The sequence below is a fragment of the Piliocolobus tephrosceles genome, chromosome 10 (genome assembly GCF_002776525.5).
Source record: "Piliocolobus tephrosceles isolate RC106 chromosome 10, ASM277652v3, whole genome shotgun sequence".
NCBI classification, from domain to species: domain Eukaryota; kingdom Metazoa; phylum Chordata; class Mammalia; order Primates; family Cercopithecidae; genus Piliocolobus; species Piliocolobus tephrosceles.
The window spans coordinates 128,424,159-128,436,551 of record NC_045443.1 but is presented as its reverse complement, the minus strand read 5'-3'; the positions used below and the strand labels follow the sequence as shown (position 1 = coordinate 128,436,551).

Here is a 12,393-nt window from a genome sequence, read left to right as displayed (position 1 = left end):
TATGTATCTGTATATGTGTGCATTTATGTATATATATCTCTGTGTATGTGTGCATATATGTGTATATATATCTCTGTATATATGTGTGCATATATGTGTATATATATCTGTGTGTATCTACATATACATGCTTCTCAAGAGCAGTAACAATTTCCTCTTGATGGGGTTGGACGCTGTGGCTCACACCTGTAATGCCAACACTTTGGGATGCCAAGGGAGGCGGATCACTTGAGCTCATGAGTTCGAGACCAGCCTGGGCAACATGGCAAAATCCCGTCTGTACAAAAAATACAAAAATTAGCTGGATGTGGTGGCACACGCCTGTAATTCCAGCTACGCGGGAGGCTGAGGTGGGAGGATTGCTTGAGCCTGGGAGGTGGAGGTTGCAGTGAGCCGAGATTGTGCCCCTGCACTGCAGCCCGGGTGATAGAGCCAGACCTTGTCTCAAAACACAATTTCCTATTGAGGGTTGTCTCTTTAGTAGATCGCTTTAAAAGGTCACTTGTTCATTAGCTTTAGTTTTATAAAGGTACTTCAAAGATAAGAAATAAAAGAATTTGAAGTTAGGCTTGAAACATTTTCATTTTTAAATTTGGAAGGTAATTATTTCCTATTTGTTCCTAGCTATTGAACAAAGTTTTGATCAGGATGAGAGTGGGAACCGGACTTCAGTGGATCTTCGGATACGAAGAACCCAGGTTTGGTATCAGCCTCGTTTAGATTGAAGTAATGCCGCAGAATAAGTGTTGTTACTTTCTTCTTGCAGACTCTGAATAATTTCATCTTTACTGTCATGCTTATCCTTACAGTATTTCTGCACAAAAATAATATAGTATTATAAAACAAAAGTATCTGAGACAGAGGTTTATTTTGTCAAAGCTGAGGACACACTTGGAAAAAAGAAATACAAATTAGGGTAGGATCTGTGGTTTGTGCCTTTCCCGAAGAGGGTTTTGAGGACTTTGATATTTAAAGGGGAAAGAGCAGGCAGGAGAGAAAGGAGGAAAGGGGAAAAAAAAGAGAAAAAGCAGGGGTAAGCAGCGAGGTGGCCACGCTGTTTTGAGGCTTTGGTCAGTGCTCACTGCGTTCACATTTCACATGTGGGAAGAGAGGAGTGGGGGTCGATTCTGCACTCCTCCCGTGCCTCCTGCCTGGGCCAATGGGAGCCTGAGTTGAGGGAGGAGCTATCCATGCATTTCTCGGGGTGGGCCGAGGGTGACTTGTAGTCTTGTCTTTGTCCTGTACCGGTGAAGATAAGTGGCTGACGGACATTGTCAGGGTGAGTTCAGCAGAACCCTGTTTTAGAGTTAGTTTTTGGGGGGATATGGATTCTGAAAGAGTTTGGGACCCACGAGGGATTTCCTTGTGAGCACTTTGTGCGGGAGGCCGCTGGGGAGGTGTGCGGCCTTCTGTCCCTGCAGCCATCTGTTTGGGAAGAGGAGGGAGGGCAGTGTTTTGCATGACTCAATTCCCAAGCTTAACTGTCCCTTTGGGGTAGTGAGTGTGAGGTCCTGCGATTTTATTTTCCTTTCACAGTATTTATAGAACATCTCTTTATTGTGAAGAAAAACCTATTCAATCCATCAACAGAGTTCTATTCCGAAGAGCAGGGATTATCCCAATGATTTGAGTGTTTGTGGTCAGGCCGCCACGTTTCAGTGGTTTGTGGTGCAGCCCAGAGGAAGACAGAGCCCTGAGGCCTCGTGGGCACGAGGCGATGAAGCACGCGGACTCTGGGGTCTGCCTGCCTGGGTCCCAGCGGTGATCCGTGTTTATTAGAAAAGCCTGTGACCTTGGGCTAATGACCGCAAAGTCATGGTTTTCTTTAAGAGGGATGTGACTGGCATAATAGGGCTCTTGTGAAAATTAGGTAAGATGATGCATGCAAAGTTCTTAGCACAGATGCTATCATGGGGACTTTGCCACTGTCATTTTCCATTTGCAGGAACAGAATAACGTGTAGTTTGAGATTCCAAAATGCATGTCTTGCATGTCACTTTCGGTAGAAGGCATGGCCCTCCGATACGAATGTCGTTTTCCTGTGTTGTTAGCATTCGGTGCTGTCTCGGAAGTTTGTGGAAGCCATGGCGGAGTACAATGAGGCACAGACTCTGTTTCGGGAGCGGAGCAAGGGCCGCATCCAGCGCCAGCTGGAGATAAGTGAGTAACGGAGACTCCGTCTTTGTTAAAATCATGTTTTTCTCCCTTAGGGTCTCGCTTCAAATGACTTTAACTTCAGAAAAGGAATTCCATGTCTCTTTTCACCAACACTGTAAAACCCGAAGACCACTTGTAGCTTCCTGTGCCGTGAGTTGGGCAAACCTATTCTTCAGGAAGTCCTGAGCGGTGGGGTTTGCCTTGCTCATTGCCATTGCTTTTAGAGTTTCAGGCAGATTGGGAGAGTGTTCAGTCGTTTCCTCTTTGAGTGTTTCTGTGTCCTCCGTCCCATCCTGCCCTGGTTCGGGGCCATCTTCGTGGCTCCCCACAGCTCTCCTTGTCTGTGAGTAGAGGCAGCAGCCCTACTGCCCCAGACTCTTTTCAAGGCGTCTGTGGGGACAGTTGGCCATGGCAGTGGAGACAGTGCCTTCTTCGGGGACAGACAGGTCTGTTTCGGGGATAAAGGTTGGTCAGGTTTGCAGACTCCCCATTGTGAAAGATTGGGGTTCCCAAGCTCAGGTCCTTCAGACACACAGACCCACTGTGAGGACGTCCCACTGTGGCTGCTCTCCCTCTCCCCATGAGACTGGGGGCTGTGGACAGCTGCTCATGAGCCTCGGGTTGCCTGCTGTGCTGTGAGTAGGAAAGCCCTTTGTCCCTGACCTGGGGCCTCGGACCTTCTGCCGGCCTCCACGGAGTCCTGGCGGGCCAGCGTGTCAGCTCGCAGGTCAGATGAAGCCTCAGGCCCATCCCGGCTCCCAGCGCTGCACGTCCCCTCAGAGAATGTTGTCATACACCCGCCAGGCTGCAGGCTGCTTGACCTTGTCCCCCAGCTCAGCGAGGCTCCTCATGTTTTAGATGCTCTTTTCCAGTGTGTTTGGTGTTGGTCAGTTTCTCTTCCTTGTGTGATCTGCCTTTAACCTCCTCCAGTGTATGTTTCATCTGAGGCCTGTGGTTTCTGTTGCTAGTTCTGCTGGGTGTTTTCCGTGTCTCCCGTGTTGCTCCCCACCGTACACCTGGGACGCACGTGCAGTAACTTGTCGCGTCTTTGTCTGCCAACTCCAGTGTCCTGTCTGCTCTGGTTGGCTGATTTCCTTCCTTTCTGTGGCTTGTGTTTTCCTGCTTCTTTGCAAGCCTGGTAAATTTCCAGTGTGTGCCAGACACTGTGCATGTTACTTTGTTGGGTGGTGAGTATTTCTGTATTTTGAGTATTTTTGTAAATCTCCTTGGGCTTTGTTTTAGAATGTAGTTAAATCACATGAGCATGGTTTATCCTTTGGGATCTTGTGTTTAAAGGGAGCAGAGCAGCTTTATTTGCAGGCCTGTCGTTCCTCACTCCTGACGCAAGACCCTTCTGAGTACCTGCTCTGATGGCCGCGAACCTCATGGCACCCTCATCTGCCTGGCAGCGTGTTCCCTCTGGCACGCCAGTCAGCCCTCCAGTGAGCATGCGGGGTCTGAGCAGCTCGCTCTCTGCATCTCTCTCATCTCTCATACTCCATCTTGCAAATCCGGTTGCCTTGGTCTCCCCTGGCTCTGTGCCTTTGCCTTAGGACCTCCCCTGGGCTCCACCTGGGCCCTGTCTGCTCTGTGGCCTACACGAGAATTCCACCTGAGGGCAGCGGCAGGCTCACCTGGCTTGTTTCCATCTGTTGGGAATCTGTGTGTGGCCTGATGCTCAGGGTCTTGAAATCATTGTTTTGTAGATTTTGGTGGGTTTGTTGTTGTTATTTCAAGTGGCAGGGAAAAGACGGTCCCTGTTGCTCCATCCCGGCAGAAGTGCTCCATCATGATGGTAGGACTAGACTGCTTTTCCGTGAAAAGTTTTTACAAACCGCTTTGACTTCAGGGATCTGTTGGTCCTTTTTAAAGCGAAAGTCATCATTCCAGGCAGCTGGTTGCACGGTGAGGATTTGCGCTCTGGGACTCTGTGGTGAGCACTTTCTAGCACAGAGTCCCCCAGCCTGGCGTTGAAGGCCCCGCGCCGTCTCTCCTGCAGGTCCATCCTGTCTTCACTCCCTGTGAACCCCGTGGCGTGATCAGATCACCTGTCTCTTCTCTCTTTCCCACATGATTCTGTCTTAGCCCACAGAATTTCATTTCCAGTTTCTGCTCTTGCAATCGTGCTCTGTCGAATGCGAACTGTTTGTGAAAGTGTCTTATAAGCAATGAAGTATCAGATACATGTTGGGAGTTTTTTTTAGTAATTCCTTTAAGTCTGTTAAATTCTAAACCCTCCATGTGGCTATTCCGAAGTGAGCAGATCTATACGAACTCACCCCCAAAGGCTGAGCGAGCAGAGAGGCCAAAGAAAGAGGCTAACACATCCAGTTTCTCGGAAGGAAGCATTGAACAGGGACGTATGAACACAAGCCCCTGAGAGACAGAGACGGTGGATCCCCACAGCCTCCTGCCCTCCCGAAAGCGTTCTTTATAAAGCAGGCTTTCAGGTTAGAACGCGTGCAGCCGGCCCTGTCTTCAGACTTGCTTGAGGAGGCTTTTGACCACGGTCAGGTTGGATGAGCATCTTGATGTGAGGTTGCCTGCGCCACAGGCATTGTCTTCAGACTTCGTTGCAGGACAGCGTGGCATGCACGAGTCAAACATCGGTCGTCACGGCAGTTTTGCTTCAGGATGGTGTCACTCTGGCCACACGGCAGGATGTCTTCCTGCAGTGGTCTTCTCCAAATCCTTGCACCTGGAACCATTTTTGTCCCTTTCTTTCTTCCTTCAGTCAGCCCTGTTGTCAGGCAGGCTTCTTATCTTGTATCACAGGATATCTTCCCTGTGCCGTATGCTTTATTTCTTCAAATGGCAAGTGAGTTTCTTCTTGTACCGGGGCATGTTAGGCAGGTCCGCAGTGCTTTCTCTGGAGTGGTTGGGGCTGTATGTGTTTCAGAGTTCAGAACTGTTGAGATTTTAGGAAGATAGTACGATGTATAAGAGGTGTACTATGTAATCCCCAGGTGGGGTCTAGGACTGCACCCTGGAATCAGGCACATTCACATAGCTCTCCAGAGAAAGGTGAGTATTCACAGTAAGTGGGATGAGTTAAGATTATAAACAGCCATGACTCAGTTGAGGTCAGATTTTGCCGCTCATTGAATATTGACATCAAGCTTAAGAGAAAATCCAGGTTTCATCATGTTTTGGATTTCAGCATTCCGGATAAGGAATTAGGAATGTACGCTGCATTTCACATGCCATAACCCCAGGCTGTTTCTCAGACTTAGCAGTTAGCCAGTGGGAAGAGCTTTGTGAACATGAAACATGAGCTGTAACTTTTAGGTTTTTTTTTTTTTTTTTTTTTTTGAGAGTCTCACTCTGTCACCCAGGCTGGAGTGCAATGTTGTAATAACCACTTATTGTGGCCTCCAAGGGATCCTCCCACCTTAGCCTCTCGAGTGGGACCACAGAAGCACACCACCATACCTGGCTAATTTTATTTTTTGTAGAGATGAGGTTTTCGCTATATTGCCCAAGCTGAAATTTCTAGTTTAATGATTATATTTTACATTATTTAAAACACTTTTCATGTTTTTAAAAAAGCAAAGCAAAACTGGGAGAATCTCCTTATTGAGCTATTTTGAATAGATTTTAAAATTTTATTTTATTTTATGTTTTGTAGAGATGGGGTCCTGCTATGTTGCCCAGGCTAGTCTCAAACTCCTAGCCTCAAGCAATCCTTCCACCTTGGTCTCCCAAAGCACTGGGATTATACATGTAAACCACCATGTTTGCCCTTAAATAGATTTTTAAATGATTGAGACCTACCTCCCAAAAAACAGTGTAAGTAAACAAATTTTGCAATTTACTAACTTTAAACTTTTTTCATTAAATGACATCTCAACAACTTTATTTAGAAGTAAATCTCTTAATATGTGAATGATATTTGGGGCATACAATTAATTCAGTGGTTTTTGGTATATTTCCACACACAATCAATTTTAGAACACTTTTGTCACACCAAAAGGAAATTTCACACCCACCACCAGTCACTCTGCATTTCCTCTTCTCCTCGCCCAAGGCAACTGCATTCTACTTTTTAGCCCTGTACGTTTTCCCATTTTGGATGTTTCGTATAAATGGAATGATACACTATGTGTTCTTCTGTGACTGACTTCTTTCCTGTAACACAGTTTTTGCAAGGTTTCACCATGGGGTGGGTGGGGTGTGGTGGCTCACATGTATACTAATCCCAACACGTTGGTTGGGAATCCAAGGTGGGAGGATTGCTTGAGGCCAGGAGTTCAAGACCAGCTTGACAACATAGCAAGACCCCATCTGTAAAAAAAAAAAAAAAAAAATTCAAAAATAAACTAGGCACGGGGTGTGTGCCTATAATCTCAGTCACTCGGGAGGCTGGTGCAGGAGGATTGCTTGAGCCTAGGAGGTCAAGGCAGCAGTGAGCTGAGATTACACCACTACACTCTAGTCTGGGTGACAGAGTAAGACCCAGTATGGTGGCTCACGCCTGTAATCCCAGCACTTTGGGAGGCTGAGGTGGGCAGATCACTTGAGGTCAGGAGTTCGAGACCAGCCTGGCCAAAATGGTGAAACCCCACCTGTACCAAAAAATACAAAAATGAGCCGGGCGTGGTGGCGCACCCATGTAGTCCCCGCCCCGGGCGTGCTGGCGCACCCATGTAGTCCCCGCCACTCAGGAGTCCGAGGCATGAGAATCGCTTGAACCCAGGAGGAAGAGGTTGCAGTGAGCTGTGATTGTGCCCATGCACTCCAGCCTGGGCGATAGCGTGAGACCCTGTCTCAAAAACAAAACAACAAAACCCCAAAGCATCCTTTCTTTTTGTGGCTGAATTGTACGTCAGTGTGTGGCTAGACCGCAGTTTGCCCCCTCAGGCATCGGGGGACAGACGTTTGCATTGTTTCCACTTTTTGGCAATTATGAATAATGCTGCTTCTTAGATGACATTTGAATTATTATGACATTTATTCATTTTCTTTTGTTTTCTGTGGCACAAACTATGAAAAATAGTAATTAACAGTTAGGTTTCCAAAAACCCGTGTACATGTTTCTTAGAAGTCATTACACATTTATGCGGTGGCTCGTGCCTGTAATCCCAGCACTTTGGGAGGCCGAGGTGGGCGGATCATGAGGTCAGGAGTTCAAGACCATCCTGGCCAACATGGTGAAACCCTGTCTCTACTAAAAATACAAAAATTAGCTGGGCATAGTGGCGTGTGCCTGTAAAACCAGCTACCCAGGAGACTGAGGTAGGATAATTGCTTGTACCGGGACCTGGGAGGCAGAGGTTGCAGTGAGCCAAGGTCACGCCACTGCACTCCAGCCTGGGCTACAGAGCAAGCCTCCCTCCCAAAACACAGAAAGTGTTCAGGCATCTGACTCTCATTACATAGACTTTATTGATCCCCATTTAATACATGCTACATTCAGCTTCACCCCCTTTTACATGAGGCAGAGTTAAACTCTTAGGGAAACCAGTGTGCCAAAACACTGTTTACCGATTTCCTTTCTGCAGTTGTTTCTCACTAATATTAAAATGAAATTGTATTGTTCATCACATAAAGTTTTTTGGAGTGTTTTTAGTTCTTCCTGCTTCTCAATCTTAGGTTCATTTCTCATTGTCAGTATCTGCTTAAGAAAAGGTTTTAAAAAATTATTGAAAAATGCTAACAACTACGATTGTAGTTGCTAACTTATGGTTGCAGATGGCCTTGATTTTAAATTGTGCTGCATTCTGAGTGGGACTGTGGTTGCGGGTCTTTCAGCTGGGAGAACCACCACAGACGACGAGCTGGAAGAGATGCTGGAGAGCGGAAAGCCGTCCATCTTCACTTCCGATGTGAGTCAGGGCACAGCCCTGTGGCTCCATGTCCTCTTCTGTAGACAGAGCTTTTTAAAAACCCTTTAACTCCCAAACCCATCGTAAGTTTATTACTATTCTCTTTTATTTTTGTTTTTCCAAGATTATTTCAGATTCACAAATTACTAGACAAGCTCTCAATGAAATCGAGTCACGTCACAAGGACATCATGAAGCTGGAGACCAGCATCAGAGAGCTGCATGAGATGTTCATGGACATGGCTATGTTTGTGGAGACTCAGGTAGTTACAGGCTCTTGCATTCTCCAAGAGAGATACAGTCACCTGTAAAATCTTACTGCATCCCACGCTATCTAGTGGATGTATCTAGGAAAGCTGTTACTTTGAATCCACCAAATGCAAGTTAATTGCAGTGTCATGTGTGATGCTGAAATGCTGGAAGCGGCTTTGACAGTCTAAGTGTTAACAGGAAGGGACTGGTCCAGTGAATTAAATTATGGAGCGTTCGTAGGTCAGCCTTTTAGGCAACCACAGGCAACCTCAGCTGTGTTCATGGAGAATTCTCATTGAAATACACAGATGTGTGTGCTAGAATTCAGAGAAAAGGGAGACACAAAGATCTCTTTGTATGTCCATGCATATGTATGAACACATAGACACAAACATGTGGCATGAGCTCGGCTCCATAAAACAGTATTCACAGAAGGAAAGGCGTGTATCAAACAGCGTATTGGCGTGAGACTATGGGAATTTTAATCTTCTCTAAAAGTACTTATTTTCAGATTGTCTGCAAGGAGCATATATTACAGTAATAACTAGGAGAAATGTCTGAAAGAGTCAACCCCGAGTGAGGATACAATCTATGACACAGGTAAAGGCTTGTGCCTGTTACACGGGGTTTCCCTTCTGCCCAGTGACAGACAGGGAGTGACAGCAGGAGTGGAAAGGCCCTTCTGAGTGAACTGAAGAGTTAATGCAATTCTTAGAAAACTCCTTTGGGAGGTTGAGGTGGGAGGATTGTTTATGCCCGTGAGTTCAAGGCTGTGGTGAGCTATGGTCACGCCACTACACTCCAGCCTGGGTGACAGAGTGAGACCCTGTCTCCAAAAAAAAAAAAAAAAAAAATTGTGTATATGTATGTATGTATTTAACTCCATGTAAAGTACGGGATGGATCACAGATCACACGCTCCGTGATGTGCATGGGGATGCTCACACTCGCTCTTTGCCTTTGAATAAGGTCCTCTCCCTATTTTTCAAATACCATGGAGATAGGACTCTGTTGCTGGTTAGGATTCAGCTGACCCCAGGTGAAGCGGAAGCATTTGTATCGAACCATCCTAAGGAAATGGTTTCCTCACTCCTCCTGAGGCTGGTTTCAGGATCTGTTTTGGCTGCAGTCGTCCCCTAAGTAGGTTCACATCTGATGGGCTTATTTTCTGGGCCTGCCTGGATTGTGTAAGGTGGGACAGGAATCCATCCACACACAGGATTGTTCCTGCCTGCCTCACCAACCTTGTTAAGAAACACTGTTCATTTCGAGGAACTTTATCATGAGAATGTGTGTGAAAAACTCAGGCACCATGCCTATTTTTTTTTTTTTTTTTTTTGAGACGGGGTCTTGCTCTGTTGCCCAAGTTGGAGTGCAGTGGTACAGTCTTGGCTCACTGCAACCTCTGCCTCCTGGCCTCGAGCAGTTCTCCCGCCTCAGCCTCCCGAGCAGCTGGGACCACAGGTGTGCACCACCGTGCCCGGCTAATGTTTGTATTTCGAAGCATTTGCTAGAGGAAACCAATAGCTACACAGAGGGCAGGGATGGGACGATCTTACTCCTTTTTGATTTGGGGGGCCCCACTGCTATTCATGATATGAGAAGTGGAGTGTGGGAAGTCTGATTACCGTTGGCTACTTATTTCCAGGAAGCATTCCAAAGGAAACCAGTTGGCCAGAAAGAATGAGAGATGATTTCTGTAATTACTGAAGCTTTTGTAGTACCTTAGACTTCAGTTGTAATTGCTCTATACCAAATGCATTGCATTAAGCTGGGTTAGAAAAATGGCTGTATCCCTGGCTCTGTTTCACTGTTTCCTTTTAGAAGTCTGTTGGTATTACATTATATTGACTCATCTAATGCAAATGTTTGCATAGTCAGAGCTTACTAGTAAGTTGAAGTTAGTGACTGAGTGAGTTAACTGTTCGTCATTCTTCAATGCTTTACGATTCACTGCTGCAGGTTGTGTCTGTGGACAGAAAACCAGGTAATACGTTTTCTCCCTCACAATTTGCTGAACTCACCTCTGTTTACATTTTGCTCATTGATGTAGTCAACTGTCAGATGTGAGCTGTGCTCAGTGTACTGATTTAAAGAAGTAGTTACAATTTTGTACTTTGTGGAAAAGATGTCATTCTTTGTACATTGTCTGTAAGATACTAGTTCAACCGAAAGCGGGCTGCCTCCTCCCCCGCCCGTCTGTTGCAATGTCTGCGTGCCAAAGGTATCTCAGAATTGACTTGAGATGCCTTTAATTATCAACATGGCAGCCCTTTCCTTTCCGTTCTTTTTAAAATATAAGTTGAGTTTTGATTGCTTTGCACCAGCACATGTATAATGGCTTCATCTTTTATCTTTCTGTAAATGTGAAAAAAACCCTCAGTATCCATTACATGCACATCATGTTTACATACAAACTTTGTTCTATGGTTGTCTTAAAGATACATAATTAAGCCATTTGAAAATGTCTTCTAAGTTTGAAACTTTTGTTTTAAGGGTGAAATGATCAACAACATAGAAAGAAACGTTATGAATGCCACAGACTACGTAGAACACGCTAAAGAAGAAACAAAAAAAGCTATCAAATATCAGAGCAAGGCGAGAAGGGTGAGTTTGGCTTGGAAGAATTAAGCTGCGTTTTTCTCTTTATTTGGTTTCAAGTTGTAATACAGTGATGTAAGCCTGCCTAAAAGGTATTCCAAGAAATAATTAATTAAATAAAATGTTTTGTTTTAAATATTCAATTTATATATTCAATTTAAAATAATTTGTTTTAAAATGGAAATAATTCTTTTTGCTAAAAATTTTAAAAAGTTTATTGGATGAATTATTTGTAGTATAAACCCTTTTGTGTTCTAAGTAATTAAAATCCTAGGGCTGGGTGTGGTGGCTCATGCCTGCAATCCCAGCACTTTTTCTTTTTTTTTGGATTGGAGTTTCGCTCTTGTTGCCCAGGCTAGTAGAGTGCAATGAAGTGATCTCGGCTCACGGCAACCTCCGCCTCCCGGGTTCAAGTGATTCTCATGCCTCAGCCTCCTGAGTAGCTGGGATTACAGGCACCCGCCACCATGCCAGGCTAATTTTGTATTTTTAGTAGAGATAGGGTTTCACTGTGTTGCCCAGGCTGTTCTCGAACTCCTGACCTCAAGTGATCTGCCCATCTCCGCCTTCCAAAGTGCTGGGGTTACAGGCACTTTGGGAGTGAGCCACGGCGCCTGGCACCAAATTGTTGGCTACACATTTGATGCAGTGAACACTGATTTTTTATTTAGGTTATTTGTGAATTCTTGGTTTGGAGGAAAGAAGAGAATTATTTGAGACCGTGGACCTGCAATCTTAGGTAGCACCCACTTAAAGGGATTCTCAACAGAAGGGAGCCCCTTTCACTTAAGATGCACACTTTGCATTTAAAAGGGTTCAGGGAACCCTGTGTGATTTTTTTTGTTACGGGGCAAAAATTTAAAACTTATTCTCCTAACTTAGGCATTTTATCATAGTGCCTCTGACGCTGCAGAGATTATGGGTTTTCCACATTCTCACCTCCTTGTGCTAATACACAGAGATGCTGAGGATGATGTGAGCTTTCTAAATGAGTTTTAATATCTTTGAATCTAAAGAGTATCATGCGTGAATGAAAGCTCTTCTGAGCAAACTTAGGAAACCACAAAGCTCATTTCCACCGAGTGACTTGGGCCCTGTGCATCTCACTGTGTGTGAGGCGGGAGCCTGGCCGTCCTTGGTGGTTTCTCTCCAGTGTGGAGAAAGATGAATACCCAAGCACCCAGCCCGGCTTGGGTATCCCCTCATTCTTCCTGAAGAGCGCTGTGGGGGCACGGTGCCTTTCTCAGAGGCTGACGGCTCAGTGCAATGTCAGCAGAAGTTCTGTAAAGAGAGATTTTCACTGAGTTAGGAACAAATGGAGTGAGACTGCGTGTGGATGCACCTCCAGGCAATGGCCCTGAGACGCACCCCTGGGCTGCAGGCTCAGTGGCCAGGCCAACCCTCCACTCACACCCCTGGGCTGCAGGCTCAGTGGCCAGGCCAACCCTCCACTTACACCCCTGGGCTGCAGGCTCAGGTGCCAGGCCACACCCTCCACTTACACCCCTGGGCTGCAGGCTCAGTGGCCAGGCCACACCCTCCACTTACACCCCTGGGCTG

The 12,393-nt window shown here is 45.9% G+C and overlaps 1 protein-coding gene across 4 annotated transcripts in view; it reads left to right on the top strand.

Annotated features, from left to right (window-relative positions):
- STX2 (syntaxin 2) overlaps nucleotides 1–12,393 on the top strand; it is a 51,159-nt gene that overhangs the window by 31,415 nt on the left and 7,351 nt on the right. For 3 of the 4 annotated variants that reach the window (XM_023187251.1, XM_023187250.1, XM_023187252.1), the window contains 5 exons: nucleotides 625–698; nucleotides 2,052–2,160; nucleotides 7,909–7,982; nucleotides 8,107–8,244; nucleotides 10,729–10,839. In XM_023187251.1, coding sequence (XP_023043019.1) covers nucleotides 625–698; nucleotides 2,052–2,160; nucleotides 7,909–7,982; nucleotides 8,107–8,244; nucleotides 10,729–10,839 — 506 coding nt within the window. Of the gene's footprint in view, nucleotides 1–624; nucleotides 699–2,051; nucleotides 2,161–7,908; nucleotides 7,983–8,106; nucleotides 8,245–8,731; nucleotides 8,834–10,728; nucleotides 10,840–12,393 lie in introns of those variants that run through there. The other variant, XM_023187253.1, reaches the window with a different exon arrangement.